Source organism: Danio rerio, chromosome 24, assembly GCF_052040795.2.
Source record: "Danio rerio strain M-AB ecotype USA chromosome 24, GRCz13ab, whole genome shotgun sequence".
NCBI classification, from domain to species: domain Eukaryota; kingdom Metazoa; phylum Chordata; class Actinopteri; order Cypriniformes; family Danionidae; genus Danio; species Danio rerio.
Genome location: NC_141044.1, coordinates 34,787,501 through 34,809,449, shown reverse-complemented (window position 1 = coordinate 34,809,449; position 21,949 = coordinate 34,787,501). Strand labels below are relative to the sequence as shown.

The 21,949-nt window shown below is 34.8% G+C and overlaps 1 protein-coding gene and 1 long non-coding RNA gene across 5 annotated transcripts in view; both read right to left on the bottom strand.

The window, feature by feature from the left end:
* Positions 1-21,949, bottom strand: part of LOC147838080 (uncharacterized) — a 982,747-nt gene that overhangs the window by 560,853 nt on the left and 399,945 nt on the right. The window lies entirely within an intron of this gene.
* The window catches only part of cnbd1 (cyclic nucleotide binding domain containing 1), a 79,648-nt gene that overhangs the window by 31,183 nt on the left and 26,516 nt on the right, over positions 1-21,949 (bottom strand). For all 4 annotated transcript variants that reach the window (XM_087309849.1, XM_087309852.1, XM_087309851.1 and 1 more), the window contains 2 exons: positions 5,976-6,121; positions 807-898 (listed from right to left, as the gene is read on the bottom strand). In XM_087309849.1, the coding sequence (XP_087165975.1) occupies positions 807-898; positions 5,976-6,121 (238 nt within the window). The remainder of the gene's footprint in view (positions 1-806; positions 899-5,975; positions 6,122-21,949) is intronic.

Genomic DNA, 21,949 nt, shown 5'->3' with positions numbered 1-21,949 from the left:
AAAAATCTGATGGGTGCTTTAAACTGAAACCTTACAGACACATTCTGGAGACACAAAAGACTTGTATTAAATCTGGAAAAATGGGTAACCTAGGTTTAACACAATAAACACCAACACCTAACATCAAGTACACAAACAAAAAACTGAGGAGGGAAAAAACAATAACAATATTAATTAATAATAAATAATAATGATAAATGTTAATACATGGATTAACTACATTTATTATGTAACCGAATTGCTTTAGGCACAAAAATAAATGTATAAGATTTGTGTAACATCTTTTAACTCTTAAACATTTTGAGCAACAATTAACAATGCCTTGAAGACAATTCTTGTTTTTTTATAGACAGTGTGTGAAAATGTCTGATAACTTAACATCATTTTGTTATATTATGCATAGAAATGCTGAAAAAGGCAACATTTACATTTTAAATAAGAAAAAAGTCATCAGAATAAAACTGAATTTTACTCAAACCCATGTCTGAAAACATTTGTATGATTTTACCTAAAAAAATATATAAACATGTCTGAAAATATATCATATTTGTTTTGTTATATTATGCAAAAAAAAAAAAAAACACATTAAAATTTAAATCAGTAAAATTAAAATCAATAACTATAAAATCAAATCAATAACTATAAATTGTAAGTCCAGAGAATTTAAGAATTTTCAAGTGGTTTCTTATTTATTTTTTTTGCATATCTATAATTTCAAAGGTAAGAATGGTAATGTTTTTTAATAGTTACTGTATAGGCAAAGCAAAGAACCCATCATAGATAAGCAAGTAGTGCAATGTTGTTACCGTAGAGACTGTCTGATCCTCTCTCAAAGTTTCATGGTTGAATGGTTTCACTGAGCCTTTCAGAACAAGGTAAAATCCATTATGTGCAAAAACTGTAATCGGAGAACGAGAAGCAGATATAAATATGGCAGAAAACAACATGCTCAATTAAAAAACTTTCCATTCAGCAGTTACGGTTCAGCCGTTTCAGGTCAAAGCACTTGACCCTATTATGCAGGTGGGCGAGAAGCTGATTCAATCCTATTGCCGTATCTGTTGTGTGCAGAAATAAAGACTCTGCACGCTACAAGAATTCAAAAAGCAAGCTAACACTACTCTCATTCAGACATCTCATATCATCCTGAGGGTTTTTTTTAAACAGAGATATTGATATTATTCCCAAAAAATCTTAACGTGATTGTGCCATATGTGGATATACAGTACTGTGCAAAAGTTTTAGGCTACTGGTATTTTCACCAAAAAGAAAGGTTTGAAGTTGGTTATTTCTCTGTTTTTCTTTAGCATGTCAGCTTGAAATATGAATTTACATTTACAAACGTTATTTTTGTCATTAAAGGTGCAGTATGTAAATTTGACACCCAGTGATTAAACTGGATATTGCACTCCTGGATCAAAACATATTTTCACTAGACTCCTCCGACTATTCTACGCAGGTTGCCAGATTGATGTGAGTGTGCCTGACTATCAAGCCTCAAGGCAGATTTAAGGCTATATATGTATACATATATGTGTGAGTGTGTGTGTGTGTGTGTGTGTGTATATGAGCAATATCACACAAGTAGCAGTGCGGTATGGCTGTATATCAGTACTGGTGGGAGGCGTGTGTTGCCTTAGTGTCCCATCAGTAACGATATATCGCACTGCTATGAGTGTGACATTTCGTTTATACAACAGTTCGACGACATAATTATGTATAAAAAAGAAAATCAAACACGGAGAGTATGGAGTCAGTCTGGGACCATATATACTTGCAAAATAAAGAAAGATTTCCAAATGAAGAACTAAGTATTGAGCAAAAAAATAAATAAATAAATGCAAATCTCCCAAAATCTTAAGGTAAAAATTTATATTTGAGAAATAAAAATTTATTTTGGTAAAAAGAATAACAAACTGCAAAGGGAAAAGTAGAGAAATAAAAATGAAATTTGCAAAAAAATATTTAAGCTTTTTTGCACTGCTTGGTTTTTATTTGTAACTTTGTTTTGTTAGCAACATTTATTTTTATTTCTCAAAAAAAAAATTTTGCTTTGTGATTTTAGGAGATTTGCATTTACTTATTTTTTGCTCAATGCTTTATTTTTTTGTTTGCAAAACTTTCTTTTATTTTCCATGTATATATGGCCCTAGATTAACTCCATAGGACAGTCTCAAAAATCTTTTGAGATTTTTCTTCCACCATTCACACACTTACACTGCAAATAAATGACAGAACAATAAATAAATAAAAAGAAATAAAATGTATGTGTCTAATTTAAATCTAAGCTACATATTGGTTAAGTATTTCCCTTTTAAAGAGAACAAAATGTAATCAAAGACCTCTGAACCTCTGTCTGAAAGGCACTTTTGATCAACTATATTTCAACATTGTTTGGTATTTTTAATTTTGTAGATTTTTTCTCTTTGGAGTAGAAATGTGTATATTCCATGCAAAGTATGAAGCTGATTGGTCCAGTTCTTGTCACAGTCTGCTCACGGTATTCTTTCAACTTGGTGCGCCTGGAAAGCATGAGTGAGCGTGTTGCGCCCCACCAATAAGTGCACGCAAGCATTGCACCTCCATTGATAATAATAAACTTGTGCACACAAAAGACGCGATGTGTGAATGGCCCTTAATTGAGCCTCAGCCATAGTTAGTCCTGTGTGCGTGGGTATTAGCCTCTGTGTACAAACTCGTAACTTTAAACTAGCACACAGTTGGCATAACTTTGCTGCAGTTTTGTTCCATGCAGACATATGATGTTGAGAAGCCTTTATGATTAATTAACCGTGACAAATTAAATTGTGGTTAATAGGGAATCGGGTAATCATTGCCACCAATGTGTTGTCCCTCCAAAATTAAAAAATATTTAAAAATAGGTACTGCCCTTATAAATAAACTGCATAGTTACAATCTAAACAACTACATTCCCGCCAAAAAGCCTCAAAAGGACATAATGTTGTTCCAACAGCAGCAATATTTGTCAAAGTGTAGTGAGTTTTTCGATCTGCTCTCACTCTATTTGGGTGGAGTAATACAGCAGAGTGAAGAGGCTGTGAGTTCTGATATTGCTGAATATTGCAGGGCTATCAGCCAATCAGAGTCAAGAACCAGACAGAACTGTTGTATGCATATATATGACAACGCTGTGGTGCAGTGGGTAGCACAATCGCCTCACAGCAAGAAGGTCGCTGGTTCGAGCCTCGGCTGGGTCAGTTAGCGTTTCTGTGTGGAGTTTGCATGTTCTCCCCGTGTTCGCATGGGTTTCCTCCAGGTGCTCCAGTTTCCCAACAAGTCCAAAGATAAGTGGTGTAGGTGAATTGGGTATGTTAAATCTGACCGTAGTGTGTGTGTATGAATGAGTGTGTATGGATGTTTACCATAGAAGGGTAGCAGCTGGAAGGGCAACCGCTGCATAAAACATATGTTAGATAAGTTCTCGGTTCATTCTGCAGTGGCGACCTCAGATTAATAAAGGGACAAAGCGGAAAATATATATATATATATATATATATATATATATATATATATATATATATATATATATATATATACATATATATATACATATATATATACATATATATATACATACATATATATATATATACATACACACACACACACACACACACACACACACACACACACACACACACACACACATATTTGTAAGTGTATGCAAAATACAAAATAAGCCGTATACATATCTAGAAGTAAAACAAATAAATCACCCTTAAATACAAAGATCTGAATGAGATCAAAACTCTCTGAAAGCAAACCTTTGTTGCACTAAGAAAATCCATCTCTCACTCCTCACACGCAAACTTTCCAGACGGCTATCAACAGCAAATCACAGTGTTTATGCTCTGTAATCATCTGCAGCTCAAACTCGCATCCATAACGAAGCCCTTCCCCACTCCATCTGTGACATACAACACGCCACAGCCATTACCGCCACCGCTCGAGACCAATCAATAACGAAATCTCCATCTTCAGAACACCAGACGCTTGCAAAACGCCAAGCATCGCGGTGAAGGCACGGCTTCATACTTTCATCAAATTGTCTTTCCTTTATGTTTTTGCTTAGTGGCCCTGAAATTACATGTGGCTGTTATTGAGCACAGATTAGCAGATGACTGAACACGTCGAAAAAGGGAAAAAAAGCATGACTGGTTGGGCTCTCAACCTTTTAGGAACACATCCAAACACTTGATTGCATTAAAAGGCTAGACAGAAAGAAGATGTCGATTGAAAGATCTGGTCAATTTCTCTTGATAGATTGTGTTGCATGAGGCAACTGATATACGACATATTAAGAGTTTTGGGTGAGATAACCAAAGAGAGGTATTCGTAAATATTTGCAAGGTTTTGGATTAGTAAAAGCTAATGTGGAGATACTGTTTGTGATGCTGGAGATGAGATGAGAGAGATCACTGATTATAATTAACATAAAATGCTATTTTATCAGCAATAAAAAATATGTATTTAGGCAATGATCATGATATAATAAAGTACTATACAGTCATCAGCCACTTTATTAGGTACACCTGTCCAGTTTGTTAATGTAAATTTCTAATCAGCCAATCACATGGCAGCAACTCAATGCATTTAGGCATGTAGACATGGTCAAGACGATCTGCTGCAGTTTAAACTGAACATCAGAATGGAGAAGAAAGGGGATTTAAGTGACTTTAAACATGGCATGGTTGTTGGAGCCAGACAGGCCGAGTATTTCAGAAACTGCTGATCTGCTAGGATTTTCATGCACAACCATCTCCCGGGTTTACAGAGAATTGCCTGAAAAAGAGAAAATATCCAGTGAGCAGCAGTTCTGTGGGCGCAAATGCCTTGTTGATGCCAGACGTCAGAGGAGAATGGCCAGACTGGTTCAAGCTGATAGAAAGGCAACAGTAACTCAAATAACCACCCGTTACAACTGAGGTGGCAAGAAGACAATCTCTGTATATACAACACATCTAACCTTGAGGCGGGTGGGCTACAACAGCAGAAAACACACACCGGGTGCCACTCCTATCAGCTAAGAAAAGGAAATTGAGGCTACAATTACATGAGTCTCGATTTCTGCTGCGACATTCGGATGGTAGGGTCAGAATTTGACGTCAACAACATGAAAGCATGGATCCATCCTGCATTGTATCAACGGTTCAGGCTGGTGGTGGTGGTGTAATGGTGTGGGGGATATTTTCTTGGCACACTTTGAGCCCATAAGTACCAAAAGAGTATCACCACAGCCTAACTGAGTATTGTTGCTGAGCATGTCCATCCCTTTTTAACCACAGTGTACCCATCTTCTGATAGCTACTTCCAGCAGAAAACGCACCATGTCATAAAGCATGAATCATCTCAGACTGATTTCTTGAACATGATGAGTTCTCTACTCAAATGGCCTCCACAGTCACCAGGCCTCAATCCAATAAAGCACTTGGGATGTGGTGGAACGGGAGATTCGCATCATGGACGTGCAGAAAACAAATCTGCAGCAACTGCGTGATGCTATCATGCCAATGTGGACCAAAATCTCTGAGGAATATTTCCAGTACCTTGTTGAATCTTTGCCAAAAAGGATTAAGGCAGTTCTGAAGTCAAAAGGGGGTCCAACCCGGTACTTATAAGGTGTACCTAATAAGTGGCCAGTGAGTGTATATTTTACTGAGCTAATAAAACACCACAAATGGTTGAAAACTAATTTAATTTACCTCTCTGTGATATGGATATTGCATATACCTGTAGTATTATAGTGATAACTTAAATTGTTTGCTATATTATGCAGCTCTATTAAAAATCGTGCTTAACAAAGTCTTTTGAAAAAAGTTGACAATAGTAATGCAATATGACGCTAGGTATTTTTTTACTGAATAACATATCACACTTATGGAAAGTCCTCATAAACCACCAAAACCAATGTTTGTGTGTGTGTGTGTGTGTGTGTGTGTGTATATGCATCTCACTGATCTGTCCACGGTCCCACGTTTCGACGGTGGTGATGGTACTGATCTGTTTCAGCTCCTGCAAGCCCAGCTGTGAGTTCAGACTGTGGACTCCCTTCAGCAGTTTATTAATGACATGATGCTCTGACTGGGATCTCTCAATAGGGCTGCAAAACACACAAAAGAACCACAAACTCATTTTTCAGGAGAATAAACAGCAAATCTTACTTAATGGGCTTTCACAGCAGTGTCGGACAAGTTACTCTACAACCCCAATTCAGAAAAAGTTGGGACAGTATGGAAAATGCAAATAAAAAAGAACGTAGTGATTTCCAAATTGACTTTGGCTTGTATTTCATTGCAGACAATATGAACACAAAATATTATCAACTTCATTTCATTTGCAAGTACACATCCTTTCCTGTCATTCAGACCTGCAACACACTCCAAAAAAAGTTGGGACAGGAGCAGTTTAGGGCTAGTAATCAGGAAAATTGGTTAAATGGTGTAATTTGAAACAGGTGATTTCAACAAGGAATTGTAATTATGATTTGGTACAAAAGCAGCATCCAGGAAAGGTCTAGTGCTTTAAGAGCAAAGATGGGCTGAAGATCGCTAGTTTGCCAACAAATACGTAAGAAAATTATTGAAATGTTTTTAAAAAATGTTCCTTAAACAAAGATAGGATAACATTTGGATATTTCGCTTTCATAATAAAAATATCTAAAGAATCTGGTGGATTTCAGTGTGTAAAGGACAAGTGCGCAAGCTTAAGCGGAATAAACGTGATTTCCGATGGCACTGTATTAAGAGTCGTCATTTTATCTATAAGCCATATCAACACATGGGCTTGGGACTACTTTGGCAAACCACACGATATGTACAATCTGTGTAGTTACATCAAGAAATGCAAGTTAAAGCTGTACTGTGCCAAAAAGAAGCCCTATCTGGGATGGACCATCATACAGTGGAAACTTATACTTTGGTCAGATGCATCAGTATTTCACGTATCTTTCTCAAAAAATTGACGGCATGTGCTCTGTACCAAAAAAGAAAAGAATCATTCAGACTGTTACCAGCAATAATAAAATACAATTTTAAAAAGAAATTAAATTATATTAAATAACAATTTAAAATAAAAAATTTATAAAATTAAAACAGAACTAAATTAAATTAAAAATGTTAAATTAAATTAAATTAAAACAAATACATTTAAAAATAAAAACTAATTCAATTAAATTAAAAATGTAAAATTAAATAAAAGATAACATTCAAAAATTTAAAAAAATTAAATGAAAATTAATTGTGTTAAATTTAATTAAATGACATTTAAAAACAAAAAACAAAATAAATTAAATGGAATAAAATTAAATTGTTCTATAATCAAATTAAATAATATTTAAAAAATAAAAACTAATTAAAATAAATTAAATAGAATACAATTTAAATTAGATTAATTAATATTTTAAAATAAAAACAAATTAAATTAATTAGAACTAAATTCAATTAAATTTAAAATAAACAAATAAAATTTATTTAATAGAACAGAACAAAATTCAATTAAATTTTAAACTTTAAAATAAAATGTATTTTTAATAAAATAAATTAAATAAAATAAAATTAAATATAATAAAGATTTTAAATAAAATTATATGATATAAAATTAAATAAAATATTAAATAGTGGAATTGATGCATTAAAGTTAGATAACTCACTGTATAGACACTGATTTGATTGACTGTATTACAGAAATTACAGCAATCTAGCAACCTCTGTATATTATGAAGTCAGTTAAAGGCATGAACTGGCTCAAAAGAATCTGCAATTTGTGTGTATCCTAGACAAACCCTGCAACCCAAACAAAAAAACAACAACTCCCTAATCGTTTTACACCCTCTATCCCACAGGCAGCATCTCAGATAATGTAACCTGAACACTTGCCATTACAAAAACCCTCTGCAGAACATTATCACGTCTAAATCTAATTCTTAAGGGAAAACGAGCATGATGCTGATGGTATTAGCACGGTGTTTAGTTCCATAGGCATCAGAGAGATACATAAAAAAAAGTCCAATGCAATAGCTGGAGGAGTGTGTGTCCATCAGGAGCGCAGCGCTGCCAGCATGAGTGAGTAATCACAATGCCGATCGGCTGTGTGCACACCAGTTTGCTTATGCCGGATGAAGGTCAAATCTGTCAATCAATCCTTTGTGAGCGCTTGTGTGTTTGGTAAATCAGTGTCAGGCTAAACAGATCTGGCTTTAGACAGGCAGAAAGAATAGCAATTCTGCATCATGCTAGAAAATTTCATCTCTCAATGATGACTGACATACATCAGTTTTTCCATGAAGGTGCTTTAATAGCAAAAAACTTTCATGCACAGTTTTGTACAATCGTCATTTATAATCTTAACATGTTGTACAAAATATTTGACTCTTTAAAGAATAAATAGTATTACATTTCTATAGAGTTAAAGTTATATTAGGCTTCTGACGGTTTCAAATTTTCTTGCTGCGATTAATGGCTGAAAATATTATCATGGCATATAGTACAATCGCAATATTGAGCTAAGCTGCAAAAAGACTCGTCACTTATTCAATTTTTAGAACAGCAAATAATAACTTGACTTAGTTAATCATTTGGTATCAGAAGTGGCTTATATGAAAGGCAAAGGCCTCTAGATTTTGCTTATTATACAAAAACAAAACATGATCATGCCTTGATTTTTAATTATTTATTTAGGACAGTAAGGTCTGACTTTGCTTAGACAAAAGTCTTGTCACCTAACAGAAATAATGTACAGTATTGAATATAAAGTCATGCTGCAGTGGAGAAAGAATCAATATTGTGTCTGACTCCCATGAGCTTGGAGGACTTCATCAATACATCTCTGTAATGACTCAAATAACATATTAACAAAGTCATCTTTAGATTAATTTTCAATCCCTCCTTCAATGCTCAATAATGTTTATGTCTGGTGACTGGGCTGGCCAATCCTGGAGCACCTTTGCGTCCTTTGCTTTCAGAAACTTTGATGTGGAGGCTTAAGTATGAGAAGGAGCGCTGTGGTTTGTAACATAATGGGCAGCACAAATGTCTTGATACCTTAGGCTGTTGATGTTGCCATCCACTCTGCAGATCTCTCGCACGCCCCCATACTGAATGCAACCCCAAACCATGATTTTTTTCTTCACCAAACTTGACTGATATCTGTGAGAATCTTGGGTCCATGTGGGTTCCAATAGGTCGTCTGCAGTATTTGTGAAGATTGGGATGCAGTTCAACAGATGATTCATCAGAAAAATCTACCTTCTGCCACTTCTACAAATGATCAACTAATAGTCAGGTTATTATTTGTTGCTCTTACAACTGGGATCTCATTAATAAATTCTCATTAGTAAACATAAGTTAATGCATTAAAATCAACAGTAAAAAATTATGATTATATGCCATATTATAGTTAAATCAAGCCCAAAATAATTTGTACTTCATACCCCAGGGGTATGAATAATTTCAGGCTTGACTGTATATGTTCAAATTTATTGAAAAATACAACAGGATTTTATTAGTTATAAACATTTAATAAAACAATTATGACTTTTTAATCAATTATTAGGCATTATCTAAGATAAGGCTGTCAAATACAGTTTCTTAGGGGCCACAGGCCTGCACAGTTTAGTTCCAACCCTGCTTTAGCACACTTACAGTATGCTGCAGTAACACTAGCAGGGTTCATACACATTTTTAATACTAAAATTTCATGACTTTTCCAAGACTTTTCTAGAATTTTCAAGCACATTTTCATGGTGTAATGTTTCATGTAATGTCTACATATACATGATAATAATAAGAAAAACAATGATGTTCAAATTTATTACAGCGAATCATAGAACATGCAACAATCAATTTTGTTTAAATTAGTTTATATATATATATATATATATATATATATATATATATATATATATATATATATATATATATATATATATGCAAAATTGATTTTGATAATGCTAACAATGTGAGAGCAAGTTTTTGGCTAAGGACAGAAAAGGAGTAAAGACAACTAACCGCTATTCAAGTTAGGGCTGCACAATATATAATTTCAGCATCAATACGGCAATGTGTGCACCCACAATAGTCACATCGCAGGATATGCACTGTTGGGGTTATAGTTTATTATAGAGTTTAATCATAATGAAGTAACGGTTTATCATCTGCATGCATTTTTAAAGAGATAGTTCACCCAAAAATTACACCCTTCGCTTGTTTCAAACATTTAGGAGTTTCCTTTCTTTTTTTTTTTAAATGAACAGACAAAAAATTTTATTTAATAACTCCTATTTCATTGAAACAAGTGAAGGGTGCGTAAATAGTGCGTACATTTTAATCTTTGAGTGAACTGTCCCTTTAAGGCCTGTGACTGTGTGAACATTTCAATATTTCAAATTTTAAAACATCCGGCCACAATACATTTTTTGTAACTTTAATAAAAATTTAATAATATACAATGAAGACTATGCCGTGTTGATTATTCAATATCTGTACCTGAATAGTGAATACCTGAAAACTATAATTCGCTTTTATCTTTATTTATGTATGCTTGTAATTTATTTGTTATATATTATTCAAGATACACTCCTCTACAAAAATCCCCCCAATCAATCCAAATAAACACGTTAAATCATCTGGTGAAATTGTATTTACATCGCAATATATATAACAGAAATACAAAATATTGTAATGGCAGATTTTTTCTAATATCGTGCAGCCCTAATCCAAGTTTACAGATATTTGTACACACCATGCCGCCATGTTACAACATTTGTCAAGGTAAATTTTGTACTAATACAGTTACAGTTACTAATACTGTTTTTGTGTTTGAAATTAATTGAAAGAGTCTGATTTTGAGGGGGGTGGGAGGGTTGGGAGACAAATACTACATTTGTAAATCTGTTTACATTCAAATGTTCAATGGTTTTCGATTAATTAATTTAAATAAACCAATTCATTAGTCATAAATAAGACATTAAATAGGCATATGAATCATATGAATAGTCATATAAAAAGGCATATGAACCATAAAAGTCATGTGATCAGTTTCAGAAAATTGTTATCCTCAAAAAAAGTTTTTCCCTGACTTGTTTTTTCTTTTATAGCTCAAATATACAGAATAATTTCGCATATATGTGAATTGACGCCAGATCCAAGTCTTTATAGACCAATCAGATTTCTCTCTGATTTCACTGTACATGATTACAAGTGTACAACTAATTTCTAATGACTTTTCCAAGACTTTGCGGGTTTTCCTGTTTTTCCAAAACTTTTCCAGGCCTGAAAATGCCATGTCAAAATTCCATGAATTTTCCAGGTTTTCCATGACCGGAAAGCGCTTAGAGTGTCCAGAAAAGGAGCAATAAATTAATAATTAACTGTAATATAATATAACTGTAATATAATCACAGAAAACAGTCCACAAGTCACTGTTTTCTCAATACAAGTTTTCGTTATATAAGTTGTAAGACCGATTCTTTGAATGCATTTCCTAACTTGATCGTCAGACAGCAAACTTTCACAGACTTCTGTGGCTGTAAATGCTCTGATGGATTTGACAGAAACAAATCAGATTAGGAACTTTCTGCCTACCAGAGCTATAGATGCTTGCTCCATAACAGATGCTTGGTGTGATAAACTCCCAAGACCATCTAAATGCGTGACGTAAATGACGTTAATTACACAATTTCCATTGCTTCACTAATTTATGTTTCAGTTTTAGTGCCATTTTTTTCTGAAAGCCTGTTTACCATTTCATTCAAACACTTCCTGAAATCTACACAAGCACATTGGAGTTCAAACAGGGCAGAACAGCAGAAACGACTTGACTAAAGAGTCTCCAAACATCGCAAATGCATCATACACATATATTTGTTTTATGTTTGATACACTCCAGACTACAACTCCAATGCAGAACTCTAGACAGATGGCAGAGCTTAGTCCTGATAGCGTTAGCAGAGATGTACAAGCATGAGTTTACAATTTGCAGGAACGTCTCGTACAGTTTTAATTTCAGGGTTCACAAAACAGCCTCTTTGCACCAACTTTGTAATTCCCCGTCCTCCTGCCAAAGCGCGACGTGGATAAAAAGAAACACATTATGCAGTTAGGATAATGGGATATCATCTTTTACACTGGCTCATTTCTGGATGAGAGCGAGAGGACTGCACTTTTAAAATATACAATTAAGCAGTAACATCATCTATCTCTGGATGAGAATGAGGTTATGTTCATGTCAAGTCACCTGATCCAGGCTGAGTTTATCTTCCACATATAAAAATCTAGGTAAGGCTTAACAAAAAGGTTTTCTTCGTTGGTGAATGAAATCGTATACCAAAATCTGATACATGAGCATTAGTTAATGTGTATAAAATTATAGCTAATATAGTTATACACTCATTGGCCACTTTATTAGGTACACCTGCCCAACTGCTTGTTAACACAAATTTCTAATTTGCGAATCACGTGGCAGCAACTCAATGCATTTAGGCATGTAGACATGGTCAAGATGATCTGCTACAAGACAAATAGAGCAGAAGAAAGGTGATTTAAGTGACAAATGATTTAAGTAAAGCCAAATCTAAGTCTTTATAGACCAATAAGATTTCTCTCAGATTTCACTGTACATGTTTACAGGTACAGTATTTATATATGCTCCAATATTTGCACAACATCCGTGGTGTACTTGTCAGCGTTATTTATTTATTTTTTTTGTCCTGTCATGTCTGTCCTGTTTCTTTTGCACTGAATGTTACACAAACTGCACTTTGCACTCTTATTCTTTTTTTATTATATTTTATTTTATTTAATTCTCTAAATTTTTATAGTAGTGCACAGTCCTGTGTTGTCAATTTATGTTGTTTAATGAAGCACCTTGGTCCTGAAGGGACATTGCTTCGTTTCACTGTGTACTGCACCGTGTCTTGTTGAAATGACAATAAAGCCAACTTGATTTGAGAAATCCAGACTAAAGTCCAACCAATCAGATATCCTTATCTTTTTCATCTATGTTGTAAAATGTGCATTTCTACAAAACAACAGCATTTAATGTCTAACCATTGTTTTGGCATTGAGATTTTGTTAAACGGTGACTTCGAAAAGGCAAATACAGTAACAAAAGCTGCTGAGGAAACCATTTCTGGCTCAACTTAAGGATTCTCGTTGACATTTTCATATACTTCCATTAATTATGAATTCTCAGTAGATAATAATAATTGCAAGCTCTAATCCTTCTGTAAGATTCTAATTAACTGGAGGGAACTTATCATTGAATGAAAGGGAAAAAAACTGAATTATAACTTTTTTGTGTGTGAATATCTGCTGATTGCTGTACATACAGAGCCTGTGGTGCTGAATTAAATGAAACATGAGAAAAGAAAAAAAAAAAAAGATTTTCCAAAAAGTCCCGTTCTACAAAAACCGGTTTAATCTATAAGTGTGTGTGTGTGTGTGTGTGTGTGTGTGTGTGCTGCATTAACTTCAAATATTGTCAATAACACATACTTGTAAATATAAGGTTGTCCATCATTTTAACTGATTACTTTTGTTTTTGTATTCTGTTTGTTTTTTGACTAATGTTCTACAAGTGATTTAAAGGGCATCTGTTTTACCCCTTTTATAATATCTAAGATAAGGCTTTGGTTTCTCCAGAATGTGTCTGTAAAGTTTCAGCTAAAAATGCCCATCAGAATATTTATTATAGCCTCCGGAATTTGCCCATGTTGCTGTCTGAGTATATTGTAGCTGTTTTTGTAGCCTGTGGCTTTAAATGAAAATGAGCTGCTTCTCCCGGCCCACCGTGTCTGCTTCTTATCATGCGTTATGTCAGATAAACAGCAGTCAGTGACGGAGACAGACATGGATGAAGCTGAAATACAGCTCATTGGTCAAAAATACCAAGTAAGTTTATTTCATGTATTTGTGTTAGGGTTTATTCAAGCCTTTCTAAAATGATGAGTCACAAACACATAAATCTGTTAAATTACCTTGATCGATTTGCGTTGGGACAACATGAATTTGGTGGAACCCAACATTTGCTACACTGTACAAAATGCTGAGTTCCACACACTCAAAAAATCACTTTTGCTGCTTGCACAATTTTTTTAATGAGTTAAAAACAACACAATTTTTAAGTTTGCCCTAAACTGGGCTCCTTATCTAGATAAAACTAACTATAAAACGCAGTGATAATCTGCGCTGTTTGCACGCTCTAAAACTAGCTTATTTGCATTAAAGGCAAAGGCAACAAAAACATCTACAATGTCCAAACAGCTAAAATTTCCCAGATTCATAAAAGTAATAATAAATAATCTGAGCTGAAACTTTACAGACCTATTATGGCGACACAAAAGACTTGGGAAAAAAGTGGTAAAATAAGTGCCCTTTAGTTAATTTGTGTTGGGACAACATTAAGGAATTGTGTGGAACCCAGCTTTTTGTGCACAATCCTATGTTTGGCAACATGAAAAAAAAAAAGTTAACTTATTAGTTTTCACAAATTTAAGATTGAACATAAAACTTCAAGTTGTAAAATAAACCAATAAATGTAATTTTTTTTAGTGTACTTTGCAAAAAAAAAATGTGAATGCCAGATTTCATAAGCCATTTCCTACAGTACATCAAAGCAAAGAGTGAACAACAAGCTCAACAAAACAAAGAGAAAAGTAGTGTCACGAAGAGCCTACAGCAAAGATGCTCTCATTTCACCTCCCATGAGGAGGGTTAAGGAGCGTTCCCCGTGTTTGTGTTGCTCAATTACATCAATATCACAGAGGTTTCAGTGGCCAGACGCTTTCACGGGTCTGTCGGACAGCGAGAGGCTTTGTCTTTCAACAAATAACTGTAATGGTCCTTATCTGCGGAGCGGGCCGCCTTTACAACACTATCTTATCAGCCACCAAATACTTTCCTGCGGACTATCTCCAGAGACTGCACCAGGAAAATTGCCACTAAAGCGAGCGCAGCCACTGACATAAATCACCGAGAAAGAGGTACATCGATAAGGGCTATCTCAAAGTTAAAGCCACAAAGCTGTTTTGGGGTCAGAATGGCCAGCAAACTTAATTCAAATTCTAAGTGGCACTTTACTTTGAAGATAAAAGGGAAACCTTCTCCGGGTAATCAATTCAATCTGAACGTGCAAAATCTCATTGCTGATAACCTCCACTGTCTTTCCTTAAATTGTCTGCAGCACTTTTCTTGAGCTCCAGTTAAAGAGGTGGGAAGAAAAGCAAGCACTTACTGTAGTAACAAAATTAATTTGCTGTTCTTTTCATCTTTTCATTTAACTGAGGATGTCAGAATAGATATGCTCAGTAGAAGCCAATGTTGATATGAAAAGTTTTTTTATACAGTTTACGTCAAAATTATTATCCCTCCTGTTTCTTTTTCAAATATTTCCCAGATTATGCTTTTCTCTTCTGGCATCAACAAGGCATTTGTGCCCACAGAACGGTCACTCAATGTTATATCTTTTTCGGGCCATTCTCTGTAAGCCCTAGAAATTGTTGTGCATAGATCCTAGTAGATCAGCAGTTTCTGAAATACCACAGCCCGTCTGGCTCCAACAACCATGCCACGTTCAAAGTCACTTAAATTACCTTTATTCCCCATTCTGATGCTCGGTTTGAACTGCAGCAGATCATTTTGACCATGTACCCATGCCTAAATGCATCGAGTTGCTTCCATGTGATTGGCTAATTAGACAGTTGGACAGGTGTACCTAATAAAGTGGCTAGTGAGTGTATACAATGACTTGCCTAATTACCCTAACTTGCCTAATTAACCTAGTTAAGCCTTTAAATGTCACAATATCTAATCAAATATTATCTACTGTCATCATGGCAAAGATAAAATAAATCAGTTATTAAAAATGAGTTATTAAAACTATTATGTTTTATTGTAAAGAAATGTGTTTTCAAAAATCTTCTTTCCATTACAAAAGAAATTGGGGTAAAAATATACAGCGGAGCTAATAGTTCAGGAGGGCTAATAATTCTGACTTCAACTGTAGCTGCTTTATTAAAATTCCCAATGCAGCATCTATCATGTGCATCAGATGCTCAGGTCTTAGTGTAATATAAATACGTTGAAAAAGACTAAAAAGAGTTTTCATGGCAGTCTTAGGTGGTCAATTCTGGTTAGGCTTGGTTTAGTGCAACTGTAAACACAAAATGTAATTTTAATCATCACTGAGTCTCAGCCTCCACTTGTTCCACTTTGTTGTTTTCCTTTATTTTGATTAATGATTAATAATGAATAATGTTTTTTTTTTTTTTTTTTGCATGTGAAGAAAGCTGGAAACCTGTAGCCAATGACCTCTATTGCGTATTTATCCTACAATGAAAGTCAATAAATGATTACCAAAAAAAAAATGTCATCACATAGGCCTGTTGTGTTTTTTTCCTCCTTTCACTCCACAACTAACAACTTTTGCATCGTTTGTCAAATAAGTGGCGCTGAAATGCGTATTTTTGACTAAAGTATCAAAAAATTAAATAAAATCAATTTAAAGAGGATTGGTGCAGCTCTATAGCAAGCATTATAGCAATGTAATTTCCAAAGATGCAAATTTACTTTAAGTAAATTACTTCATGTAAACTAATTGACCAATATTTGTCAATTAAAAGGCATTTAGAAGTAGAAAATGTAGTAAAATACAGATATTCTTAATTACAAAAACCAAGAAATGAATGAAAATGTAGCAAATTCATAATACAAAAGACAAAATCTGTAAAGATACATTTGAATTGTTAATTTTTAAGAAATACTACATTCTCATATTAAAATATTACATAAAAAACCATACAATTTTTTATTCTTTACTTATGACTTATCAGTAAATTAAAATATTTTAAACATGGAAAATACCTGTAAAAAACAGGTTATTCACTATATGATAAAAACAGGAATATATATATATATATATATATACTTAACTTAATAATAAAGTCATCTGGAATGACAAAGAAAGCGTTCTTGCAGGACTCCTAGAGTTCATCAAGATTCTTTGAATTCATCTTTAAAGCCTCCTCCTTCATGTCACCCCAGACATGCTTAATAATGTCCATGTCTTCAGACTTGGCTGACCAATCCTGGAGCACCTTGACCTTTGCTTTCAGGAACTTTGATGTGGAGGCTGAAGTATGAGAAGGAGCGCTATCCTGCTGAAGAATTTTTCCTCTCCTGTGGTTTGTAAAGTAATGGGCAGCACAAATGTCTTGATTCCTCAGGCTGTTGATGTTGCCATCCACTCTGCAGATCTCTCGCACTCCCCAATACTGAATATAACTCCAAATCATGATTTTTTTCTTCACCAAACTTGACAGATTTTTCTGTAAGAATCTTGGGTCCAAGCAGGTTCCAATAGGTCTTCTGTAGTAATTGTGATGATTGGGATGCAGTTCAATAGATAATTCACCAGAAAAATCTACCTTCTGCCACTTTTCCAAATGATCAACTAGAAGTCATGTACAACTGGAATCGACGACAAGATTTTTGTCAGGTAGTGTAGTTTCAACAGAAGATCAAATAGGTTTTGAATGTGCAGAGGATGAGAGACGTAAACAAAAACAAAAAAGATTTAGTTGGTGCTCTGTCATTATACCTAACTGAAATCCACCAACCACAGCTTGGCTGCCATGTTTGTGTGAGAGAAAGAGAAGAGCTCTGTTTCCTCACACGCAGCAGCTGTCAGAAGTTTCAGTTTCACAGCTGGTTCTGAGGTTCTCCTCCTAACAGCCAACAAGTCTCGAATCCTGACAAAACAGAGCTCAAGCACAAATTATAACTGTCAGAACTGTTAAGTAAAACTCCTCAGCCAACACGTGTGTATGTCATCAAAACCGGGAACGTTTTTTTGGACCAAAACACCACTCTCTGAAAACAAAACCCTTTCACACGCCTAGCAGGAGATTCTGTTAAAGGGAATAGCTAAAGTTGTTGTGTTAAAACCAAACTAAACACATTTTTCAGACTTGATAGTGCATCTCAATAAACATTTCGCACACAGTGAGGAGGTTTTGTCAGCAGCACCCTGTGGGGATCAATCGTTTTTTTGGAAATTTCTGCCATAAACAGTATTATAAAGCAAAGACATTGAGATAATAGAACAGCTTTCTGCTTTGCATTTCTTAGAGACAAACATTCACCAACAAACGCCCAAGAAAAATGTTATTCCTCAAAGATCTCTCTTCATAGCTCAAAAGAAAAGAATAGTTTGGATTCATAAAAATGAAACATAAAAATATGTTTTATAGGATTTAAATGAACTGTTTTAATGAAAAAAACATCAACATAACTTTAATATTATATATATATATATATATATATATATATATATATATATATATATATATATATATATTTTTTTTTTTTTTTTTTTTTTATTTATCTTTTAATTTTGTTTTGTCAAACTTATTTGTTTAAATATATCTATTTCACATTTATGTATTTCAGTTTTTACTTAGATACACTATCATTTTTTTGTTGGAAATTACACAGTATTTAACTGTAATATGTACTGTATTGCAGTATATTACTGTTTTTTTAAGGATTTTTCATTCATTTTTCTTCGGCTTAGTCTCTATTTTAGAGGTCACCACAGCAGAATGAACTGCCAACTATTCCGGCATGTTTTCCACAGTGGATGCCCTTCCAGCTGCAACCCATGGGAAAACACCATGGGAAACACCCATACACTCTCTTACATACACTACAGCCAATTTTGTTTTCCATAGTGTAGAGTTCACCTGCAGTATAATATATTTATTCTGCATGCTGCAAACTCACTCTTGATCACATCTGATGATGATTGGTGATCCTAGCAAACTGAAGAGTTCTTTTATTCCCGGTTGCTTTGAGCAGGTCCTGTCTTGTTGATATGATTATACGCGTTACTATGGAGACATGTTAATCCGCGGTTTGTTAATCAATTCGGTGGGTGGGGAAACCGCACTCCTACGTCGAGATGCAATCGGTCTGAAAACCGCTCCAATTGGTCCACCGTTTTTATGTTGTTAAATTGAAAAAAAAAAAAGAACTGAGTGTGTTGATACCACCCCAGTATGAAGGTATATACACTATACCACCAAATATGTCTGTCTAAACAGCTTGAAAAGTAGATTTTTCAACAAAGGTGCCCTTTAATATTACTAACGGTACAATCATGTCTGATGTCTAAATGCTTTTAAATCATCATGCAGTCACAGGCCTCAAAAATCACATGCTAAACTATAAATCATAAGTCTCAAACTGGATTCCTGGAGGGCCGCAACTCTGCACAGTTTTACTCCAAGCCTAATCAAACATAGCTGATCCAACTAATTGAGGTGTTCAAGTCTACTAAAGACTATTAAGCAGGCGTGCGTTAGAGGTGGTTGGAGCTAAACTATGCAGAGCTGTGGCCCTCCGGGAATTAAGTTTGAGACCACTACTAAAATACTACAATGTAAAACCCAAAAAGTTAAAGTAACTCAAACCGTTTGAGGAAACTGATTGCAACAAACCATTTACGTTCAAAAACTACTCCTAATGTGTACAATTTGAGTAAATGAAGCAATTTTAACAAAATAAAACCCAATAAATGTAGAGAACTCAAACCGATTGCAACAAACCATTTGAGTTGAAATAACTATTTATATGAGTACTGTGAACTAGGGTTGGGCGATGTCGACCAATTTGTACATCGTACAATGGACGATGGCATCGTCAAAAAGTTGGGGGGGGGGGGTGTCTGAAGAGCGAGGAGGGACCCGGGACTTATTTGAGAACCGAGAGGGAGAAGCGCGATTTCCGGGAGATTATCACTCGTTTGCGGGCATTATGAGTCCCGCAAATGCATAGAGACTCCCGGAGCTTCCGGGAGACTTGGGATGTCTGAATATCACATTTAACAACTATAGTGAGACACGATCCAGCGGTACATCCTTCACAAATCTCCGACTTGCACTGCTCACTGACTGGAGCTCAGAGGAGCGCATGACAGCTTGTGGCTGTCTGGCTGTGTATGTGTGTGTGTGTGGTCACGTAATATGCGTTTTCAGCGGACAGAGGGCTGTTCAGAAATGCTAGGTAAAACGGTGTGGATGTGGATCATTCTTGTTCTAAAATGCCATTTTAACACTAAGACGTATTAGTGTAAACAGGGCCCGAGTGTGTATATTTCGCGAACGGGCCGATGGATCACGATGCCGGCTTAGCATCGTGTTGTCTATTGGCCATAGGCGATCGTCTATAGCAGTGGTTCCCAACCTTTTTCTTTGGGGCCCCCCCATGAACATATACAAACATTGGAGCCCCCCCACCATATAAATACACACGCACGCACACACATATGTACTGTATATATATATGTGTGTGTGTGTGTGTGTGTGTGTGTGTGTGTGTGTGTGTGTGTGTGTGTGTGTGTGTGTGTGTGTGTGTGTGTGTTTGTGTAATATTAATATATAGTAATACGTATAGAAAATATAAATTAATCAGTTTTAACTTGTCTTGGCCTTCAATAAAACCAAAATTTAGGTAGGCTTTGTCATACTGTCTAATCTTTTTCTTCGCCTCTGAAGAATCACTGCATTTCCGTTTGTCTGCCATTTTTGTTTTGATTTTGCCTTTACGACACGTTGACAAGCAGATTGCGCGAGTGAGCAAAATTTAAATAATTATTTAAAGTTATTTATTTTAATTATTTTCACTATTATGTTGGAATTTTAAGCATGTGTTTAGATTTTTTTTTGGTACTTAAAAATACATATATAATAGTAGGGCTGCTCGATTTTGGGAAAAATCATAATCACGATAATTTTGGTCATAATTGTAATCACGATTATTCAAAACGATTGCCAGTTAAATTCAAAATTATTAGCGCTCCTGAGATTTATTTATTTTTTTATAAATATTTCCCAAATTAAGTTTAACAGAGCAAGGAATTTAAACAGTATTTCCTACAATATTTTTTTTTCTATTTGTTTTATTTTAGCTAAAATAAAGACAAGAATAAAGCAAGATATTTTTTTGATTGTCTGCAGAATAAACTACCGTTATAATGACTTGCCTTATTACTCTAATTAAGCCTTTGAACTGCACTTTAATCTGAATGCTTGTATTTTGAAAAATATGTAGTAAAATACTATGTGCTGTCATTATAGCAAAGACAAAAATTAATCAGTAATTAGAAATGAGATATCAAAACATGTTCAGAAATAAGTTAATAAAATATTCTTTCCATGAAACAGAAATTGGGCAGGAAAAGGTTTGCTAATATTCAAGAGGGCTAATAATTCTGACTTCAACTGTATGCATACAGTTATTTTCCACCCTGCAAAGGAAAGAGAAATAAATACAATAGAATAAAAATATGAAACAAACTGTGCTTTAAGCATCTTCACTGTAAGAAAAACACTTTAGCTACAGCAGTCCTTCGGTCAAGAGCAGCGAGGGTTTTCTTGTTATGTTTGTTTAATAATGTTAAAAACAGGCGGCAGAAGGATTATAGCGCGCTGTCTCTTTAATGGTTTCTCTTTCACGTCTTTTGATCCTCAACTCGTTTGTTTATTACACAAATGAGGGTTAATGTAAATAATCACTAAACACCGCGTTTTGACACCTATTTGACCATTACAGCGCTCACATTAGATGACACGTGTACAACTGGAACGTGGCAAAATATGAGGCAATAATCATTTATCTCGATTAATGCTTTTTTATAATCGTTTGAAACCGAAATCTAAATCGGATTTTCGATTAATTGCAAAGCCCTTTATAATAGTGGAGCACTTTTATGCCTTTTTCTACCTCAATACTTATCCTCTCCCGCGCCCCCCCTGTGAACTCTTGCGCGGACCCCAGGTTGGGAACCACTGGTCTATAGCATCGTCTATCAGCCCAACCCTACTGTGAACTTACTCCATTTAGGTTCTTCATGAGCTGTACTGTTGACATGAAAA